The sequence below is a fragment of the Podarcis gaigeae genome (assembly GCF_964106915.1).
Source record: "Podarcis gaigeae genome assembly, chromosome: 7".
Classification (NCBI taxonomy): Eukaryota; Metazoa; Chordata; class Lepidosauria; order Squamata; family Lacertidae; genus Podarcis; species Podarcis gaigeae.
The window spans coordinates 9329142-9349439 of NC_139683.1; the positions used below are offsets into that span (position 1 = coordinate 9329142).

The 20298-nt window shown below is 42.1% G+C and overlaps 1 protein-coding gene across 3 annotated transcripts in view; it reads right to left on the bottom strand.

The window, feature by feature from the left end:
- KHDRBS3 (KH RNA binding domain containing, signal transduction associated 3) overlaps nt 1–20298 on the bottom strand; it is a 113943-nt gene that overhangs the window by 35445 nt on the left and 58200 nt on the right. For all 3 annotated transcript variants that reach the window (XM_083749344.1, XM_083749342.1, XM_083749343.1), the window contains exons 3-5: nt 17955–18071; nt 10723–10869; nt 6710–6849 (exon numbers count right to left, since the gene is read on the bottom strand). In XM_083749344.1, the coding sequence (XP_083605470.1) occupies nt 6710–6849; nt 10723–10869; nt 17955–18071 (404 nt within the window). The remainder of the gene's footprint in view (nt 1–6709; nt 6850–10722; nt 10870–17954; nt 18072–20298) is intronic.

Here is a 20298-nt window from a genome sequence, read left to right on the forward strand (position 1 = left end):
AATTAAGTGTTTTAAATTTGTTGTTAGCCGCCTTGAGCCCGGTTTTTGAACCGGGAAGGGGGGGGGGTATAAATTATTATTATTATTATTATTATTATTATTATTATTATTCTGCCGCTCTCCCTCATTTAGGCTCAAGGGACATCCAACCACAGACAAACCACTTGACCAACATATTTTGACATCAATGTACCGTTAAAAAGGTGTTTGTTATGCTTCTGAGTGACCTTTATCATGCAGTGACGCAGCTGGGGTGTTCAATTTGCACTAGAGGCCTAATCATCCCTCCAGTTTTTTTGGAGTGCAAGTAATACCAGCTGGCTGGACCTGATGTGAGTTGTGGTCCAAGGTACCAGATCAGGGTCACCAGGCTGGCAAAGGCTGCAAGTACGCATGCAGGGTGCTTCTGGCCTCACAAACTTTAAGTGAATGTTGGCACCTTGCAGAAATGGGTTGGGTCAATGAGAAAGCTCTCAACGCTCTCTTGAGTTTGTGACTCATCTGACGTCCCCCAAGGCTCTTGTATTGTTTTTCCTAGGTGCTCTTGGAACTTTTGTCTGCGTCCAAGTTTGCTGTCAGGGTTGCCAGGCAAGCTGTGCCCCATCTGTTCAGGGAGGTCCTTTGTTCTGAAGACTGTGTTTTCAAGAACCAAGCTGAACAACAGGATGAGGTCACAGAGCCTGAAGGAGCAGCAGCAACAACAACAAAGGTGTCTGTGAACCCCTGAAGACATGCAGATCTATCGGCTTCACATTCAAGTGCTGCTATCAGTCACTATAAACGATATTGAACTAGATGGAACAACGGACTGATCCTCGGGCAGCTTCCTGTATGCCTGCTGTTCAGGCTGGTGTGAACAAAAAGGGATTGTAAGGAACTCCAAAATGGTCTCTCCAAACTGGGTGAACGAAATGGTAACGAGATTCAGTGCAAGCAAGCATAAAGTGACGTGCATTGGGATTAAAAATAAATAAATGCCCAGGTTCCCTTCTGTGATCGTTCCTGGAGCTCTAAAATGGATTGATGGGACTAGGATTTGTGGGCCGCTGACTTATATGAATGCAAGGGAGCATGGTGATTTTATGAAGCAGCTGTCAAATGGCCCAATACCACACGCTCTATCAATCAAATCCTCAAACTATGCCCTAAGGGCATTAGTGGGGAATAATAAAACCGGAGAATATTTGAATGGTTCCAAAATGAGAAGCTCATATTGCCTCACCGAAGTCCAAGTAGCAAGTACATCTATTCATTATACCCAACGAAGGGTTCTGCCAAACTCAAAACGCTTGCTAGTGCTGGAAAAATCCCGGTTTTAGATCTATCACCCAAGATGTTGGACAAGGGTTCCTCAAATATGACATATTCCTCATTCCTCTGGGAATTTATGGTGTTTCTCACACACACACCCCGACGCAGCTCCTGTGCTAATAAAACCTAGACGTATTAAAGAATTGTGTCCACCTCCATTTACATTCCTACTGCTAAAATGCGGCAAAGCTCTCCTCAATATAACTACGCTATCTGGGAAAGTATATATAGATGTAGCCATGAACAATGAAGCCTGGATATATAACCCAAATTTCAGAACGCAACAAAAGTTGAAGAGCAATTAAAACCAATAATGGAAACTTGTGAAGAGAGATTATCTGCCACACATTTCTTGCACTAAATTTAAAAGATCTTACAAATTCTAATTTGTTAAAGCACCAGAAAAATAATTAAGTTTCCTCACATACCGGCCCCCCCGAGGTTGCAAAGGCAGCTGAAGTATTAAGAGAACATTTATTTTATCTAAGGGAAGGTGTGTGTTTGTTGGGGAGGGAAGTATGTTTTAACACTTTGGATGGCCATCTTTTAAGTCCACGTTTTCCTCAAATTTAACAAATGGAAGATACCCGCTCCCTTTGCTCTATTCCTGGCCCTAAAATGTAGTATGACTGGGTAAGGAATAGGAATATATTATGAGCATGTCAAGTTTTCTCTTACCATTTTGGCAACGGTATTAATTGTGCTCCAAAACACTCCTTATACCTCTCACCTTGTAAACAGCTGCTAAGCCTTTGCAAACAGGCAATACGCTTTTCAAGGTGAGCATGCTATGTATGTACACACACACACCACAAAATCAAACAAAAATCATGCACCATAATGGACACACTTATGTCGTCAGAGATTCAGCATACCTTTCACTGCCATTTTTTAGGGATCACAAGCAAGGAAGTGCTATTGTGCTCAGATGAATGTATTGAATCAAACCATTGGTCCATGAGGCTCATTACTGTCTGCATTGACTGGCAGCACACTGGAGACGTTCCCAAGCTTATCTAACTGGAGATAGGACCAGAGACTTTCAGATGCTCTACCACTGAATGAGGACTGCTTGTGGTTTTTTCAGAAGCATCTGATAGACAAGGATGTTAGACTAGATGGGCATTTGATCAAACCCAGCAGAGCGGTTCCTGTCTTCTTACAGCGACAGCTAATGCGTGTGTTGCTGCTGCACAAGGTTATGAATATGGTTGCAAATCGTGACTTAACACCGACTACGGTTAGTGAAACTGCTTGTGTGATCATGGAAGCAAGAAGAACTACCGACAAAAGAAGAATGGAGGACGAAATTGATGCACTATGCAGAATTAGATAAATTAACAGGAAGGATTCGAAACCTGCGGGACCAGAGATTCTTAGAAGACTGGAGTAAATATATGAACTATTTGAAAAGTAATAGTAATGAACAGATGATGCTAGTAGGATTGCAAGAAGTTTTGTAAGGATGACTACTTGAAATATTACAAGAAAGACTATGATGAGAATTATTAATGATAATTCAGAGTAATAGAGAACTTAACAAATGCAGAATAAGTGATAAGAACGGAAAATCATCAGAGGTGTTGACAGAAGTCAAAATATTGTATAAGAAGTTATGTTGTATGACTGTTGGAAATGATATGTCAAAAAAACTAATATAGATATAGATAGATAGAAACTGCTTGTGTGATGTAATGCTAATCAACAATAAGTGTGAAACTGAAAGATGGGCAGAATATGCTGTGTGAAGAGGGCGGGGAGAGGCTTCATGGTGCTCCTGATTACGTAGCCATCATTAGGAGAGAAGCATTACATCTGCCAAGAGTTCTAAACAAGTTAGCAGAGGAGTATCTCGGAGACGAGGAGTAGATATAAACAGACACACAGTGCAGAGAGATCCCTGCATTCTCAACAGGTGTTGACAACGCTTCTAATCTCAAATGCCCAATTGCAGCCCTTCCCACTTTATTTCATCATGCAAACCTCTGCATAAACAGTGAGGCCATAGTCTGTTTCTGGGTTCTTACTGGGAAGCTGGGGTGGGGGTGGAGGGTAAGAAAAGGGAGAGTTCAGAATAAGAAGTTCCAAAGCCAGGAGCTGCATGCATGCTGACTGACGTGTGTTTTGCATGATGAAATGCATCAGGGAAAGCTGCAATCTTTTGTTTCAGAGAGCCATTTCTGATTAGCAATTTAAACAGAGATGGTGTTAAAATAAAATTGGTTTTCCTTCTCCAGTAAGGCATTTTGAACACACACATGCACATACACACATGTCTGCGCATATTGAATTTCAGAATTTCTTCCTCTTGCAGAAGCACATGTGCAAAAAAACAACAACACCTGCTACATAAGGCAAAGAATCATCTGGTCTAGTCCAGCATCAACGATTTTGACAACCCTGACATTCATTTAATGAAGAAGGTCTAAATGCCTTCAATGCAAGATATAGATCATTTCTATAAAAAATAATAATCTTTAGAGCAACCTTGTATGGTAGGTGTTATAAGAATTGTAAGGTCAGATATAGAATAAATATTCATAAACGCACACATATCTAAATATATAAACCATGTGTCTGAAATAGTACAGGAGAGCAATCCTGAAGCCATTTTGACTCACCCAATGACCTCAAATATTCCTCTGCAGAATGGGAGGCAAATGGAGAAAACCTTCCCATTGTGTTTTCCATTACAAGTCCTGTCTTAAAGGCGTATTTGTGTACGGATAGGGTGAGCCTGTGACCTGCATTCAGGAACTAAAGTATTAACCATCACAAAACAATGGCCAGGCTGCCCAAGTAATGCAACCAATGACCGACTGTTATCAGAGCATCCTGGCAGACAGGATTTCTGCTGTGGACCACCTCCTATGATGTTTGCATAATGACTTTGGGGTGGTATTTGGCTAAGGGGGTTGGGCAATGTCCAAAGTCTTTAAAAGTTCCTGCACACTTTTGTTCAGGGTCTCTCCCTCCTCGGAAGTAGGGGAGGGAACTGTGTTGCAAGAGAAAAATAAACATCTTTCTTGCTTTCCAGTCTCCATCCATTTTTCTCTGACCGATCATGGACTTAGGGGACTCGGAATCCCATGGGAGTTAGGCAGCAACCTACATCAGTAGGTTAACATTATCGCTCATGTCACAGATGGAAAGAGACACTGAGTTTCTTAAGGACATTTTAAAAAGTTTGTGGCAAAGCTAAGATTGGAAATGGGATTGCTTCAGCTAAAACCTCATGTTCCAACGAGTGACGTCCACACCAGATGGGCCATACTGAATGGTAAACTAGGGCAGTCACAGAGCATGACAAGATGCTGACAGTACACCAGGAGGAGAAGTCAGACCGAAAAAGCCGGCCTGCTTTTTCAGCTTGTGAAGGAGTTGATTTAAAGACTCTGCCTATACAGAATGTTACTTTGGGCAGCCTTTTTTGGCATTATGTGCTGTGTCAATTTGCCACTTTCAAATAAGCATGCTTAAACTCACGGAAATCAATGGGTCTAGGCATCCCTAATTCACACGGGATTACGGTCCATGGATGGGCATAAAAATGGGTCAGATGAAAGGCCTAAGTCAAGCATTCTCTTTCCTACGTGGTAAAACCAGATGTCCCTTTCCTATGGAGTCAACAAGAACACAAGCAGAACGAGAGCATGTTCTCACTGCTGCTCCAGCAAACAATACAGTATTCAGGAGCACGATGCCTCTGATCCTGAAGGCAGCATAAAGAATCAGGACCAGTAGCCACTAATCCCCTGATCCCCAATGAATTTGTCCAATCCTGCTTGAAAGGGATCTAAGTTGGCGACCATAGCTATATTTTATGAGAGCGAATTTCACCGTTTATCTGTGTGCCATCTGACGTTGTTCCAAGTATCACTGGGGGGCTTCTCTACTTCCATTTTCTGAACACCCTGCATAATACCGTACACCCGTATTGTGTCCTTTCCCTTAAACTAGAGAGCCCCAAACATAGGTGCAACCTTTTGTTGTAAAAGATGTTGCTCCGGTTATTCCGGCTGCCCTTTCCTGCACGTTTTACCATCTCTGCAGTATCCTTTTTGGATTCCAAGTATAGTTGCCCCATAGATTTGTATACAGGCATTGTGACACTGGCAGTTTCCTTTACAACCCCTTTCCTCAGGACTCCTAGCACGGCGTTTGCATTTCTCACAACTGTTGCAACCTGGCTTGATATTTCCACCACAAATCCGAAATCTCCTTCAGATAGTCAGTCACCACCAGCCCAGACCCCTTCCATAATAATAAAATAAATAATAATAATTTTATACCCTGCCCCTCCTGGTTCAGAAAACTGGGCTCAGGGATGCTAACAACAAATTTAAAACACTTAATTGATGCTACAAAAAAGAGCATAAAATATGGTATAAAACGTGAATAACAATAAAATCAAAAATCAAAGATCAATGGTTATGTGAAATCAGTAATTCCTTCCCTCTCTGCACCACTCACAAACCAATGACATTTGCAATGTTAATCCTCATTCGCCACTTCGGAGAAATCCTTTCAGAGCTCTTCTGCTCTCTTTTTGTATTCACCACCCTGAATAATTTGGGGTTATCTGCAAACATGGGCATATCTAACTCTAGATCAGAGTTTACCAAACTCAGGTCTCTCTCCAACTGTTTTTGGACTGCAACTCCCATCATCCCTCGCTTGCTGGACCATTGGCCAGGGATGATGGGAAATGTAGTCCAAAAACAGCCGGAGACCCAAATTTGGGAAACCCTGCTCTAAATCATTTCCGAACAGGAAGAGCACAAGTCCCAATACAGATCTTTATAAGACTCTGCTTCTTACATTGCTCCATTGTGAGAATTGTCCATTTCCCCCCTCCACCCCCCCCCCCCACAGCTGGCACTTCCTCCCAAAAATAACATACTCAAAGTGCTGGTAAAGAGGAAAACACTTTGTAGGGAAGGTATGACCCCATTCATTCCATGCTTTTTTCTAGTATATATAAACCAGCAAACTTGGTTTCTTTCTGCAAAAGCCTTACAGAGAGGCTGTAGAGTTCCACGTGTGTGGCTAAACATGTAGGGTAGGGGCAGGCAACCTCGCGTCTTCCAAGAGTTTTTGGATGATGCAAATTTTGGAAGATCCCCATGTTGGTTACCGCTGAGTTTTTTTAAAGACAATTTTTTATTGTTTCTTTAAACAAATACAAAAACTTATGGGTTTACCTGGGTTCAAGCCTGCATCTACCCCAAACTCACCAAGTGGCAATGAATTAAAGACAGGGTCACACAGCCACAGTTCCCCATCTGCAAGAATATAAACATGCCTGGAAGTGTGGCTTGAGTGAGTGGCATGAGGAGACTTGAAAAATGGAGCTGCTTAAACATTTGTGCAGAAGCAAAAAAGTGCAACCCGCTACCTTGCCAATGATGGAGCTGGCACTCCCCGTGCCCGCAAAGGAGGCTTTCCGCGAACTACTGGAACGTCTGCATTTTCTGAGCCACCATTCAAATAAGTTAATTCCTGTAATTGTGCCTGTCTGATTTCATCATTGTAGTCCTAGACAGGAAAGAAAAAATACGGTATTCAGTCATGTCTGCAGATACTTATACCACATACCTAAGACATTTTACATTTGTTCCTGCTACAAATTTTCCTTACACAGTCTTAAAGACAGGGGCACAGGATTGGCACAGACTTACTTTTACTGAGCTGGTTTAATGGGAAAGTTTGAAATACTTTCCTCGTAGGATGCAAGAAATCACTTAAATTATTTTATCTCTGGCCTTATTAAACTGATGCCAAGATTGAGACACACTATCTTCTCTTGAATCTTGGTCAGGGAGCTGAGGCAAGTGTCAAGAACATAAGAAATGTATTGATGAATCAAATCAAAGTCTATCCAGCACAACATTGTATTTTCCATATGCCTTTGAGAATTCACAGGCTAGGCGTGACAGAGACGGGTTTCTCCTTTTTTGCAGAAGTGGTTAAACCACAGAGCCTAGGACTTGCCGATCAGAAGGTCGGCGGTTCAAATCTCCGTGACGGGGTGAGCTCCCATTGCTCGGTCCCTGCTCCTGCCAACCTAGCAGTTCAAAAGCACATCAAAGTGCAAGTAGATAAATAGGTACCGCTCTGGTGGGAAGGTAAACAGAGTTTCTGTGCGCTGCTCTGGTTCGCCAGAAGTGGCTTAGTCATGCTGGCCACATGACCCGGAAGCTGCACGTTGGCTCCCTTGGCCAGTAAAGTGAGATGAGCGCCGCAACCCGAGTCGGCCATGACTGAACCTTATGGTCAGGGGTGTTACCATAAAGCACCAATGCTGCAGCAAGCAAAGGCTCTAGCAGCTCAGTCAGCTGCAGGTGGCTGCAAAGCCAAACAGGATGTTTGTGACTGTTGCCATGGAAACAAAGGGGCAGTCCATTCTGTACTGAGCACCGGATGTTATCTCAGTGTGTGTGTCATATGACCCGTACTGGAAGTACATGGGTGGAGTTTATTCTTACTGCTGTGGAGTGCAGACATGTTTCTCTGTACTGATGTAAGAGACAGAAATAAAGAATGTAAATAGATTTCTGTCTGCCTCTTTCACCTCCCTGGGGGACACCAAAGGGGAGAGAGAAGAAACGGTGTGTTCTTCTCACACAAATGGAAAGAATCGCCGAGACCTCGCCTGCTTATCTGCCGGGAGTAGCAGCGGGAAGGTCGACAAGGAATATCTGCCGGTGCCTACGCTGTGGCACATTCCTCTGACCCAGGCAGAATTCCAACAAGGGGTCCCCTTTACCCTTTTACTGCTTCTACCAATGGATTGATTTTCCAATTACTTGTCATCATTGATTGCTATTGATGGAATCGTTAATTCCAATACCCCTACACACAAACACCCCCCAAGAAAAAATACCCTTGTATGAGGAAAAGCACAGTTATGTCAACAGAATCTGGAACCCTCATGAAACTATGGGTTTGACATAATGTCTATGCATCAATGGATTTACAAATTAAACATGCACATATGCAGACCAAGTTAAAAGAAGTCCCAAACTGTAGCACAAATCTACCCAAAAGAATATATAATATGGTAGTAGTCATGTTTAGCATAAGGTTAAATAATATTATTATTATTATTATTATTATTATTATTATTATTATTATTATTACTGCTACTATTATTATCACTATAACTATTTCTAGATGGATAACCTGCCTGAATTCCTTACTCATATTCCTCTGAACTGTCAGTTTGAGAGTGGTTTGACTTAAAAATACCCAATACTCAAAAGATTCCCAGCCGGGAGCTCTAAGTCATAAATAAGATTCTGGCAGTAAACTTTCCTACTCTCCACAGAGTTCCCTTTTCAAAGAGTATTACAAAATCCAAAACAAAGTTATTTCATAGTTCACAGGATTCCTCTCAACCGTATGGAGGACTTCAAAGCAATGAGCACTCCTCCATGTTCAAAGAGGACACACTCTTCTTTGCCCAGGACACACAAAAATAGATAAGCGAGCTAATGTTAGCACTTCAGAGTTCAATTTCTATTCCAGGGGATTCTATAATTGAGTTAGATAGCGCTGTGTGAAGGAGTAACAGGGATGACAGAGTCCAATATAGCTCCTTTCATCTTACTCCAAACCTTGCTCTGTGTGGGTTTCCTTTCCCACTGAAGAGATTTATTCAAAATGCTAGTAATCCTGGCAGAATTTAGGGTTTTAAACAGTTCATTAACCAAACAACTGGAACAGACTGGATTTTTCTCCCTTCTTCTTAAAACAAATGTCTTCAAAGACTATTGGGTGAAGCTGAGAGAGAAGGCAATGCAGAGATCTAAAATAATCTCCCTAGTTTCCTATGTATGGCTGCATACACATTGTTTACTGTGCATTTTTAAATAAAAAATGAGCAAACGCAGGTCTGTGCGAACCTCCTCTTTACTTGCTACCAAATGGATTATCTGAACTGCAGCTGAAGGCTCGACACAGATAATTACCAGAAATTCTGGTGATGGGTTCGTGACCTAACACAAATCTCCTATGAACAACTTCATCAGAGCATCCTAGTCTAATAACATTTTTTAATAAAACAAAAACATTTTCACACCTTTAATACTGTATTCACTGAATGCGCTGGGGGAGGGATTATAACTGTGCCAACCCCATCGTAAGCTCTTAGCTATTTTCACCAGGTGTTAAAATGACTTGAAGTAGACACTCATATATCACAAACACAAACCACAACACAATAATTGCATTAATACAACAGCAAGTACTGAAGCACAGCTATTGCTTGCCAAAATATACTGATGCACACATGCTGGCTATTAATAACTGTTGCCCAATAGTACCTAGGAGTATGAATTTTAAAGGGGAACAAAGCTCTTAAGGATGCCACATAACAGATACCCAATGAGCAAACATTTTGTGAATTTTCTTTCAGTAGAGGCTTGGGGCTACAGCTGGTCCATGTTTGGTAGCAGGTTTGCTCAGGTTCATTAAAAAAAGTTCTAGTCTGCTTTCCCAAACCATCATTTTAATGTGTTTTTAGTATTTTGTTGAGAACAGCCCAGAGTGGCTGGGGAAACCCAGCCAGATGGGCAGGGTATAAATAATAAAATTATTAATTATCATCATCATCATCAAGGCAGCTTATAGGAATTTCCTAATGAAAAACTGGTTAACCTATCAATCATTTCAAAATCAGAAAGACAAACTCTGGTAAAACATAAATCCTTTTTCAACAAAGTGGGTAGCTCCAACAAAACTGTAAGCCTGGCAGGGAACACTACTAAGTAGCAAATAAATTTCTTATCTGGAAGCTGATGCATTGATGCTAAAGTCCTGGTGCAAGCTTTTTATGAGCAGGAAATTCTACCCAATGTCCACAGAACCCCCACTAGTACTTTCCATCACTGAACAGACAGGGACATAGATGGAGCACTGTGACACGTAGATGCTAAGTCCCCCAAAACTGCAATGGGATGAGGCACATTGTCTACTGAAAAGAAAACAGTAGCACATGCAGAAATTTCAAGGGATGCTTTTGGTTCTGCACAGGGCAGTATCTTCTGTTTTTTGTCTTCCATGATGGCAGAACAGCTCTAATATGTTTCTAGCCATGAGCAGATGGTACACAACACACATGCCTGAATTCTTCCTGGTGACAGCTTAGGGCTTTGTGGGTTTGGTGGGGAAAATATTGTTATGCTACTACAATGGAAGAAAATCACGTTTCTACCAGGAGTGTCTTGCGGAAATACGACGTCCAAGATGTTCACCAAAGTTTTGGCCAAGGGAGTCCTTCAAATTGAAATTTACATTCCAACCAGAAAATTTTACGGGGTGGGTGGGGCAGGGAAAATTCATGAAAGCTAAGGTGATTCTTCATGTGCAGTAAATATTGACATAAAAGAGGTTCCAATATGTACTAACGGGGATGAGGAACTTCTTGATTTCGTCCAGCGCATGCCCCATTCTGGCATATGCTTCTGCGGGTGGGGCAAACACTTCAATTAACACATGCAGGTCATCGTTTAGGTGGAAGTATTTTGCTTCTCCGCTTTTTCTCAACTCTTCTTCCTGGGAAGACAGAAAAGTTACATATAAACTCATCATATGGGGGAAAGGAAGCAAAAAGAGAGAGCAAGCCTTTCATCAATGGTTTCCATATTCAAGACAGTTCGTTTTTTATTTATTGTAAACGTACAACCGAAACGAGGCTGGAAATAAATTTACAGTATGGATTGGCACCTTATGGTTTAATCAAAGGATTGTCCCTGGGCCTGTTTTATTCAAGACAAAGGGAAAGGCGCATGTGAAAAACTATTTTCTAAAACATTTGAGACCTCTTGTCAGTACAGACTATACTGAGCTATATGGTCCAGTGGTCTGTTTCTTTTGTTCTTAACAAGTCCACACAGACTAGCAAGTGTGGAAATTCCATTTGGTCCTAACACAACAACTATCATAAGAGGCATTTCAGCACTACAGTTATCTACCGTATTTTTATATGACTCTTCTAATTCAGTTCTGCGCTGACTGTCTGAAGTCTGTCTATCACCATACACGGTCACACATTATACATTACAGTGCATGCATCTGCATGACTGAGGCAAGCAAACATACTTGTCTTACCCTAAATATGTACATCTAGTAGGAACCACAGTCAAGACACTCTAATCCACAATACGTGAAGAAGCTTCAGGTAATCTTTCAGATCAAGTCCAATGTGGTGAGTCTACAATGACTTTCGACCAACATGCAGCAGACATTAGAAAATAAATATCGAGCAACCTCCTTGATCTCTAAAGCAAAACAACAGGCCCCGAACAAGCAGAATCCTGCATTTATTTGCTCAAGCTGGCCAATGAAAATCATTAATGAGTATACATTGAGCTATCTATTACATCAACTGTGGGTTTCCCTACCTCCAAGCAGTTTTCTTGGAAAATAACTATTTGACAAGGTGCAAGGCTTTGATTAAATACAAGGACAGTGGGTCAGCATGAGGAGTCCCTTGTTTGGGAACTATATTAACTGCTTACAATCCAGCTCAATGAGAAAAAAACAACAATATTAGACTAACCTTGCCAACCTGGTGCCCTCCCAATGTTCTGGACTGCAATGCCAATCAGCCGCAGTCAGCATGGTTGCGCTGGCTACAGCTGATGGCAGTTGTAGCCCAAAGCTTCTGGAGGAGCACAGGGTTAGCGAAAGCCGACTGAAATTATGTGCATATGTGAGTTACAGGATTTTTCTAAAGCTGTATTGTTTGTTTTCCCCCATATCAATGCAAGCTGCCTTATGAAGGCTTCCTCTAGTCTAAATCAATGATGGATAAGTAGAGGCCCTCAGGATGCTGCCGGCCTTCCAACTCCCACCAGTCCCAGCCAGCATGGCAAATAATCAGAGGTGATGGAAGATGTAGTTCATCTATATCTGGAGGGATATAGTTTATTAGCCACCCCAGCTCTGAAAGGTAGGGGGTGGCACATAAAACAAAACAAGCAGAACAAATGGAATCAATACACTCCAGAAGCAACCAAGGATTGGGGTTTAGACCAGCGGTTCTCAACCTGTGGGTCCCCAGATGTTGTTGGACTACAACTCCCATCATCCTTGAGCTCTGGCCTTGCTAGCTAGGGGTGATGGGAGTTCTAGTTCAACATCTGGGGACCCACAGGTTGAGAAAGGCTGGTTTAGACCATAGGTAGGCAAACTAAGGCCCGGGGGCCAGATGCGGCCCAATCGCCTTCTAAATCCGGCCCGCGGATGGTCCGGGAATCACCATGTTTCTACATGAGTAGAATGTGTCCTTTTGTTTAAAATGCATCTCTGGGTTATTTGTGGGGCATATGAATTCGTTCTTATGGGGGGCATAGGAATTCGTTCATTATTTTTTTTCAAAATACAGTCTGGCCCCTCACAAGGTCTGAGGGACAGTGGACTGGCCCCCTGATGAAAAAGTTTGCTGACTCCTGGTTTAGACCAAAAGGTATGAACTAACTTGGCCTCCCACAGCGATCCTTTAGGACCACCCATTCCCATAGAGCAGGGAAATATTCTGCAACTGCTGCACCACTTCAGCCCACATGACTAATTGAGACTAAAGAAGATGACACTGGTAGACATGCATTTTTTTCAAGCTCACTTTAGGGATATCCCAAGGGGAAAGAGCTTAACTTTCCCAAAAGCCTTCCCTTAGCAGGACTTGGCCTTCCCAGTGAGCTGGCCTAACCAAAAGGCAATGACTTGCTACTTCCCAGATGCACACAGGAAAACAGCAAGGAAGTTCCCTAAAACACTTGGAACCCTCCACCAGTGAGAATCGAAAAGGAAAGTGGAAGAAGGAGGAGAACTACATGGGACTGCATGGGTAAAAGGGAAATGTTCAACCTTGAAAATTTCTGAGCTCAGAATCAGGGTGGGTTGGTTTTTTTTTTTGAGGGGGTAAAGTTTATTATCATTTCATTTTATAATGTATATAAAACAAAGAGAACAATTGCAGCAGAAAAAAAATTAAATATGAAAAATAAAACTATAAAATAGGCATATAGAATGAGTAGCTGAAATGAGTTAAAATAACAAAGTCCTAGTAAATACTATCAACCTTATCAGATCACCAAGTATAGTTCTAGATTTGCCAGGCTTGTGACAAGGGTGGTCTTGAAAATGATGGTTCTGCTGTATAAAGGAATGTCAAATCACATAAAAAGTATCTGGAGGTTCTAGTCCTCGTCCATATCTTGAATTATGTGTGATTTTCTCCATTATAGCTATATTCCAGAGTGAATGGTACCAAGCATTGAGAGTAAGATTTTGGGCAGAATCAATTTATTGAATTCAAGCTATTGGCCCCAGCCAGCATAGCAAATAGTCAGGGATGATGACTTTAAAGCAGGATTGGATGAATTCACAGAGGACATACTTGTCAATGGTTATGAAACATGATAGTTAAATGGAAATTCAGTGTATGCCTCTGAATACTAGAATTTGGGAACAAAATACAAAGTATGGTCATCACTTTCATGTCATATGTGCAAAACCCCTAAGACATTGAAAAACAATAGTAGATTAAAGTCATCCAACCCCAATAAGTGATCAGACACGGGCTCTCTCTCACTGTGTAGAATTAAGGGAAAATTTGTATCCTGGAAAAGAAATCCATGCCTGTCAATGTGCTCGGTCAGCCATTAACCCTTCACCACACTCCTCTAGAAGAATGTTAGATGGTAGCCAACCACATGCTGAACCAATAAAATTAAGACTATATTTTGTTTTGATGGAGGCTTCCTAGAAAAGAAGTACAGCATTTAGCACAGTAAGGGAAAGTTTTAAATAAGTCAACCCAATCTATACTTTATATATATATATGTTTTTCTTGAAATCAGAAATGGAAGTTAAATTTCTCTTCTGCCCTGCTGCCCAATAAAGTTGCCAACCAGCCAAGCGTCTTACTCTTCTGGCAGTTCAACTAGAATGAAATACAGGCTTTACCACCCAAGACAAGATTGCAACACACTTCACCCATGACCTGTCAGGTTGTATCTTGGCTCTGCTGCTAACCTGCCAGACTCTACTCGCTGATCCACCAGGTTCTGCCCTCTGCTTCAACCACAAGGAACGGAGCTTAAAAAAACAGGAGCTGGAAGATCTGGGGAAGTCTTTTTCCTATTTTTCTCCTGGGCTGCCGATGACTCCCCACCCAGCAGCTTTCATTCTGCTCCAACTTTTTTCTTCCGCTTTCCATTTTGCCAAGTACCTTACTTCCGCTCTGCTTCATCTTTCTTCCCTCTGTTGCTTGGCAACGGAGATGCACAGATGCTTTGTAGATGCCCCTGAGCCTCAGAATCCATATTGGTTAAGCAAAAGGTGAACCATGGAGAACTGAAAGGGTGGTGGCGGCAAGATTAAGTCTGTTAGGGTCCTATGTCCCTGTCTGTCCCACACTTTTACGCAAGAAGGGAAGAGAGGCAAAATAAGCAACCTCAGAACCAGGGGGGAAATGCTCCCGTGGACCTAGAAATCACCATCAGATAACTGCAGTTAGATGGGCTGGTCCATCTTTTTACAATCAAGTGTCTTATCTTGCTGCACCCATTGGTCAGAACAGTGTTTCCCAAACTTGGGTCTCCAGCTGTTTTTGGACTAAAACTCCCATCATCCCTAGCTAGCAAGACCAGTGGTCAGGGATGATGGGAACTGTAGTCCAAAAGCAGCTGGAGACCAAAGTTTGGGAAATCTGGGTCAGAACAAGGTAAAGCAACAATAGTGTTTATTTCTTTACTGGGAACGGCGTAACATACTGCCTGTAGATTTTTCCTTTCAACACTAACAAAAATGGATATAGATTTTAAGAAATAAAACTGAGAGAAGTGGGAAACGGGTCTTGAACACTGTGCGGTCAAGGCTGGCAGCCCCGTGCATAAAACCATGTACAACTCCAGACATACTAAGCAGAGCATATTTCACTATGCGCTGTGGCTCTCCAACTTACAAAGAAATGGCATGTTTGTCTTTGCCATGTTAAGGTATCATAACAGTATCCCTTATTCTATTTATCAAGTGTTAAAAATACTCTTGAGCTGGCATCTCTCACTTTGAATAGGTCCACAAATAGAAGTTTTGACTGACTGACTTTTAAAAAGCTCTTGTGTTTGCTCTCGGTGTGCCGTAATTATGAGTTACTTAGAAATGACAATCAGCACCAGCTTATTGCCACTAATCTTTTTGTTGTAAAATTTAGAGCATTCAGGCTGCCTAAATTGGATGGAAAAGCAAAGCAATCTGATTAGTTGATTAGCAAATTCAGAGCAGGGGGAATTAACACGCCATAATTAGCTGTCTGAAACTTGTCAAAGCTGGTAATAAAAGGAACAGCAAAACATATATAAATGAAAGCCTCCCTCAATATTACCCTTTTTTTTGCTGCTCCCCACTCCTGTTTATAGAATAAAGTTGCAAATTCTTCAGGCTCAATATTTGTATTCAACAGTTTTAGCAGCAGGTTGTCTTGCTTGCATATAATGACGTAAGCTTTTGAAAGATGAAAATAATTCTTTGCTTATGAGTAATTTAAGGACGTCCGGAGGCAGAAGGGGTAAGGCCAGCAAGAAGAAATTTAAAATTGAGAAATCTAAGGCAGCTATCACAAAATCCTTCTTAACGGTGAGATCTGTTAGACTCTAATAATCTCCCTTGGGAAGCTGTACAAGCTCCGATCTCCTGAATAATTTAAGACTAAACAAAGCAGTGGAAAAAGATAAGTCTAGTGAACGATCCTGCATGTCCCAATATTATCTGAAAGCAGCACTCAGAATTCAAAACAAAACTGCACATTAAAAAGATAATAAAGTCTTGGTAATGTGCATAGGCCAAGTAAATTGAAAAAAGAATGATTTTGTTTGTTTGTTTTTTTGCAAAGACACTTGGCTTATTCATATGAAGGATAAGCATAAAAATAGCTGAAAAGCATTGTATTTGAAATGTCCAGCCAATGAAGTGGGATTTAGACATCCGGTTCTATAATTGTGGCAAACCAGTAATAGATACAAGAGAGAACTTTCCAAGCATTGCTCTACTCGGGATTTTCAACCAATCCAACGGGGAGCTCTTCCATGAGAAGCAAATGAGTAGTAGGACTTAACACGATTGAGAGCTAATACACTCTCACACTCTAATAATCATAATGGCAATTCACTATATAGTGGTACCTCGAGTTACAGACGCTTCAGGTTACAGACTCCGCTAACCCGGAAGTAGTACCTCAGGTTAAGAACTTTGCTTCAGGATGAGAACAGAAATCATGCGGTGGCAGCGGGAGGCCCCATTAGCTGAAGTGGTACCTCAGGTTAAGAACAAATTCAGGTTAAGAAAGGACCTCCAGAATGAATTAAGTTCTTAACCCGAGGTACCACTGCACTTCTGATATATACTTCTGCGAGCATAGAGCCTCTACAATTTAAATCAGTGCAGAATTCAAGCACATAGTATGGACACTAACAAGGCAGATCTCAGAAGGCATTGAACAATTATTCAAATTAAGCAAACTTGTATAGATGGTGCATAATTTCGCTTCTGGTTGTAGACTGTAAGCCTGATAAGCCACTCTTAAGATCCCTTTTGGCTGAAGGGTGGGGTGTAAATGCTTTCAACACACCTGAGAGCGTCTTAGGACAATCACAAGAAATCAAGAATGCCCATTTTATGGTACAAAATGGTAGTGGGTGGGTGAGAATGAGATTGATAGGTTCCTAATGAACAGAGTGGGTGATATAGGAACATAGGAAGTTGTCTTATACAGAGTCAGACCACTGATCCATCCAGCTATCAGCTCCCCAAGGTTTTAGACAGAGGACAGTCCCACTTCTACTTTGTAGATGCTGGGGACTGAACCTGGGACCACATGCATATGGAAATGTTACTCTACTATTAAGCTATAGCCCTTTCTCCTACTAAAACTTTCTGCTACAGAATAGTAGTGGTGTTTTCACATCCGCTGGACATCTGTATTTTGCTACAAGCTCTAGCTCTGGATTTCTTGAACTGTGCAGGGGGGGCTGAACTAGAATGGCCTCCGTGGACCCTCCAACTCTTCTCCCCAATACTCCACGGAATAAACTTACTGGCCTCCTCACTCCTGGATACAGGAAGGAGTAACGTGCCTCATTCTGAAAATAACAGCCTTACATTTCCCCTCTCCCAACCCCCCTCACCCCTTGGTAGGGCTCGCTAATACAACGTGTTTGATGTGGCATCGCTGCAATGCAACTGTCTCCACCCTTCGCATGTGGCAGACCTCAAAGTGGAGTAGACAGGAAAGCATGCAGCACAGTGGCATCACATCACTTACTTCATTGCTAGATGTGATCAGGTAAAGAGGAGGGCTGCTGGTTTCAGAGACCACCATGAGCCTGCCATTATACTCCAGCGATACAGCTGCCTGAATCCATAAAGAAGGTATTGCCACAGGGGATTTCCTCTGAAGTGAGGAATATATACCATAGACGGAGGACCAGCATGTAGGCAGAACTCAAGAGAAGGGGTTATAATATACACCTTGATTTGTGTTTGCTTTGAATCTCCCCAGACTATACTAGAAACAGTGAGGAAAGGCACACACAGCAGTACAGTGCACACTAATGATCTTCAGCTAGCAATTTTACCTTTGCCTTGTCCCTCATGGATCCTTTTCCCAATATTGACATTTTTGTCAATGTCTCTTCTTGCAAGCGCTTCAGAGAATTGCCACGTGGGCCCAAAAGTTTCCCCACAAAGTTGAACTGAAAGACAAAACAAGTAACAACAAAAAAGGCAATAAAAAACTACCCACAGTGCTGAGGAGCTGTAAGAGTGACTTAAGATTCATGCCAGGTATGAAAAATGTTGCTGAAAACAGCATTTGGCTGTTTCTGCAAAATAAAGAAGGGTATTGGGTTGTAAATTTTAGAGCCACTGGAAAAAGAGAAAAGGGGAGGGGGGAAACAAGACACAGAAAACAAAGCTACCATCATTTCTGTGGTTATTCCACGCTGAGCAGTAACTGTGTTAAAAAGTTTTGGGAGAGGAGAAGACTGCATAAGAGTACAGTTGACACAGGCAAGAAGAAGAAAAATGAAGGAACGTAAAAGCAGCAGCATCCATACAAGACCACAGCCCCCAATCCAGACAGCATTAGTCAATTGACACCCCTTTGCTTCGTGGATTCCTATGGAAGTTGGACAGACACAGTCTTGGGATTGTGAGAATTGGGATCATGATAACTGGTGAGATGGAACGTGCAGGGCTGCTGATGCAGCTTACAGGTGGGATTTGCTTTCGCAAGGTGCCTCCAGCTGTTGTGGGAAAGTTTCATGAGTTCCCTTCTACTTGTGGTTAAGGTTCCAAACCATTATGTTCTTCTGCAGCTGTGTGAACCCAGCTTCCTTCCAGCTTTGAACTTTGGCAAACGTATGAAGCAGTAAACTTAAAACTGGCTCAGCAGTCAGCCTTGCTCCTACGCTCATTCCTTAAGCGTGAAACCAACAACAGGGCTATCAAGTGCGTCTGCATTTGTTTGGCAAAACAATGTGTGCATTTCTGTTCTTACATTTTTAAATTAAGAAACGAAAACACACAAAAATTAAGCACGTTTGTGAAGCTTCTCTAGGGACCGGAAGGAGCTGTGGGAGGAATGGGCTGTGGACACCACAGCATGAACCAAGAAATACCTTTCACAGAAGGCTCTTCCTCCTTCCAAGGGAAGCTTGCAGAACAGTTTTTAAGAGTTCACATTGGGGCTGAAGTACCTGTGTTTACAGCAGCCCCAAACAGCCTCGATTACCCTCGAACTAGTGTGCTAAGTTTAAGGAGATTGGAATTGAATGGAAGCTGTGGCACTCGTTCCAACCCATTCTGTCACATGACATTTCCCCACTAAATCGATGCACACATGCTCACTGTGAACTGCAGCAGTGCTAAGCGTAATTCAAAAATGCCCAACTCAGGGTGGGGACATGTGTGCATGCTCAAAACACAAAAGCATGAAACTCTGGAGGTTGGTGCCATCACTATAAGGAAGCAATCTTAACCACAGCCCTCCCTGCTTCCTTCCCTTAAGCTTGCACATAACTTGACCACGAAGGGGACCAGGGTAACTTTTGTGTTAGTCCCTCACTCCTTTGTCACTGGCAAGAAATCCAGCCCTGAAACTTCTTAACAACTGATACAGGATTAGCACTAGCCTCTTCAAATTGTTCCCCACATCCAAGCAGCTGCTGGAAGCGCTCCATCAGGTTTAAAAGATTATGAGATATCTTGCAATGAAGCTACTCTGCCGTTTTGTACACCAAGCCTTTAAGAGTGACTGATTGAGTTCAACTCCTTTCAATATCTGAGTAGATTGGAAGAGGAAAAGCCTCTGTGGATAATAAAAGTCAGTAAAGAGATCTCTGCAGATACTATACACTTAATCCCTGGAGGCTTCCTAGAAGAAGCGGGCTCAGAAAGGCTAGCACCTACAGAGCTCTGCTCTCTTAACACATCAGGCCAATTTAGGCATGCAAAATTAAGGGGAAACGTCCATTAACTGCAGGCACACAGGCAATGGCTGGTAGCAACATTAACTGGTAACCAAATTACTGTGGAAAGAACATTATTAAAACGGGAGGTCATCTCTGTCAAGACAAGTCTCAACCAGTTTATACCGCGTTCTACTTGCAGTGCATAAGCCTCTGACACCAGGGTGGTTGAGCTGGTGTGGTATTTGCCCAACTTACCTCCTCCCTCAATCCAAATAAGGTAACAGCAAGTACATGATCTTCACACTGGTTGACTCCCCCCCCCCCCAAACTGAGAATATTTTAAACCATCCTTCAAGACAAGACAGTCAAAATATGTACCCATCTGGGCGTAAATAGTCTGAAAATGTATTGAAGAAAAAGGAGCATCCATCATATGGAAAAACAGGTCTTGTTGAATAAGGATTTGCATAGTTTCTGCAAAGGTCAATGCCATCTCACCAACATTTTA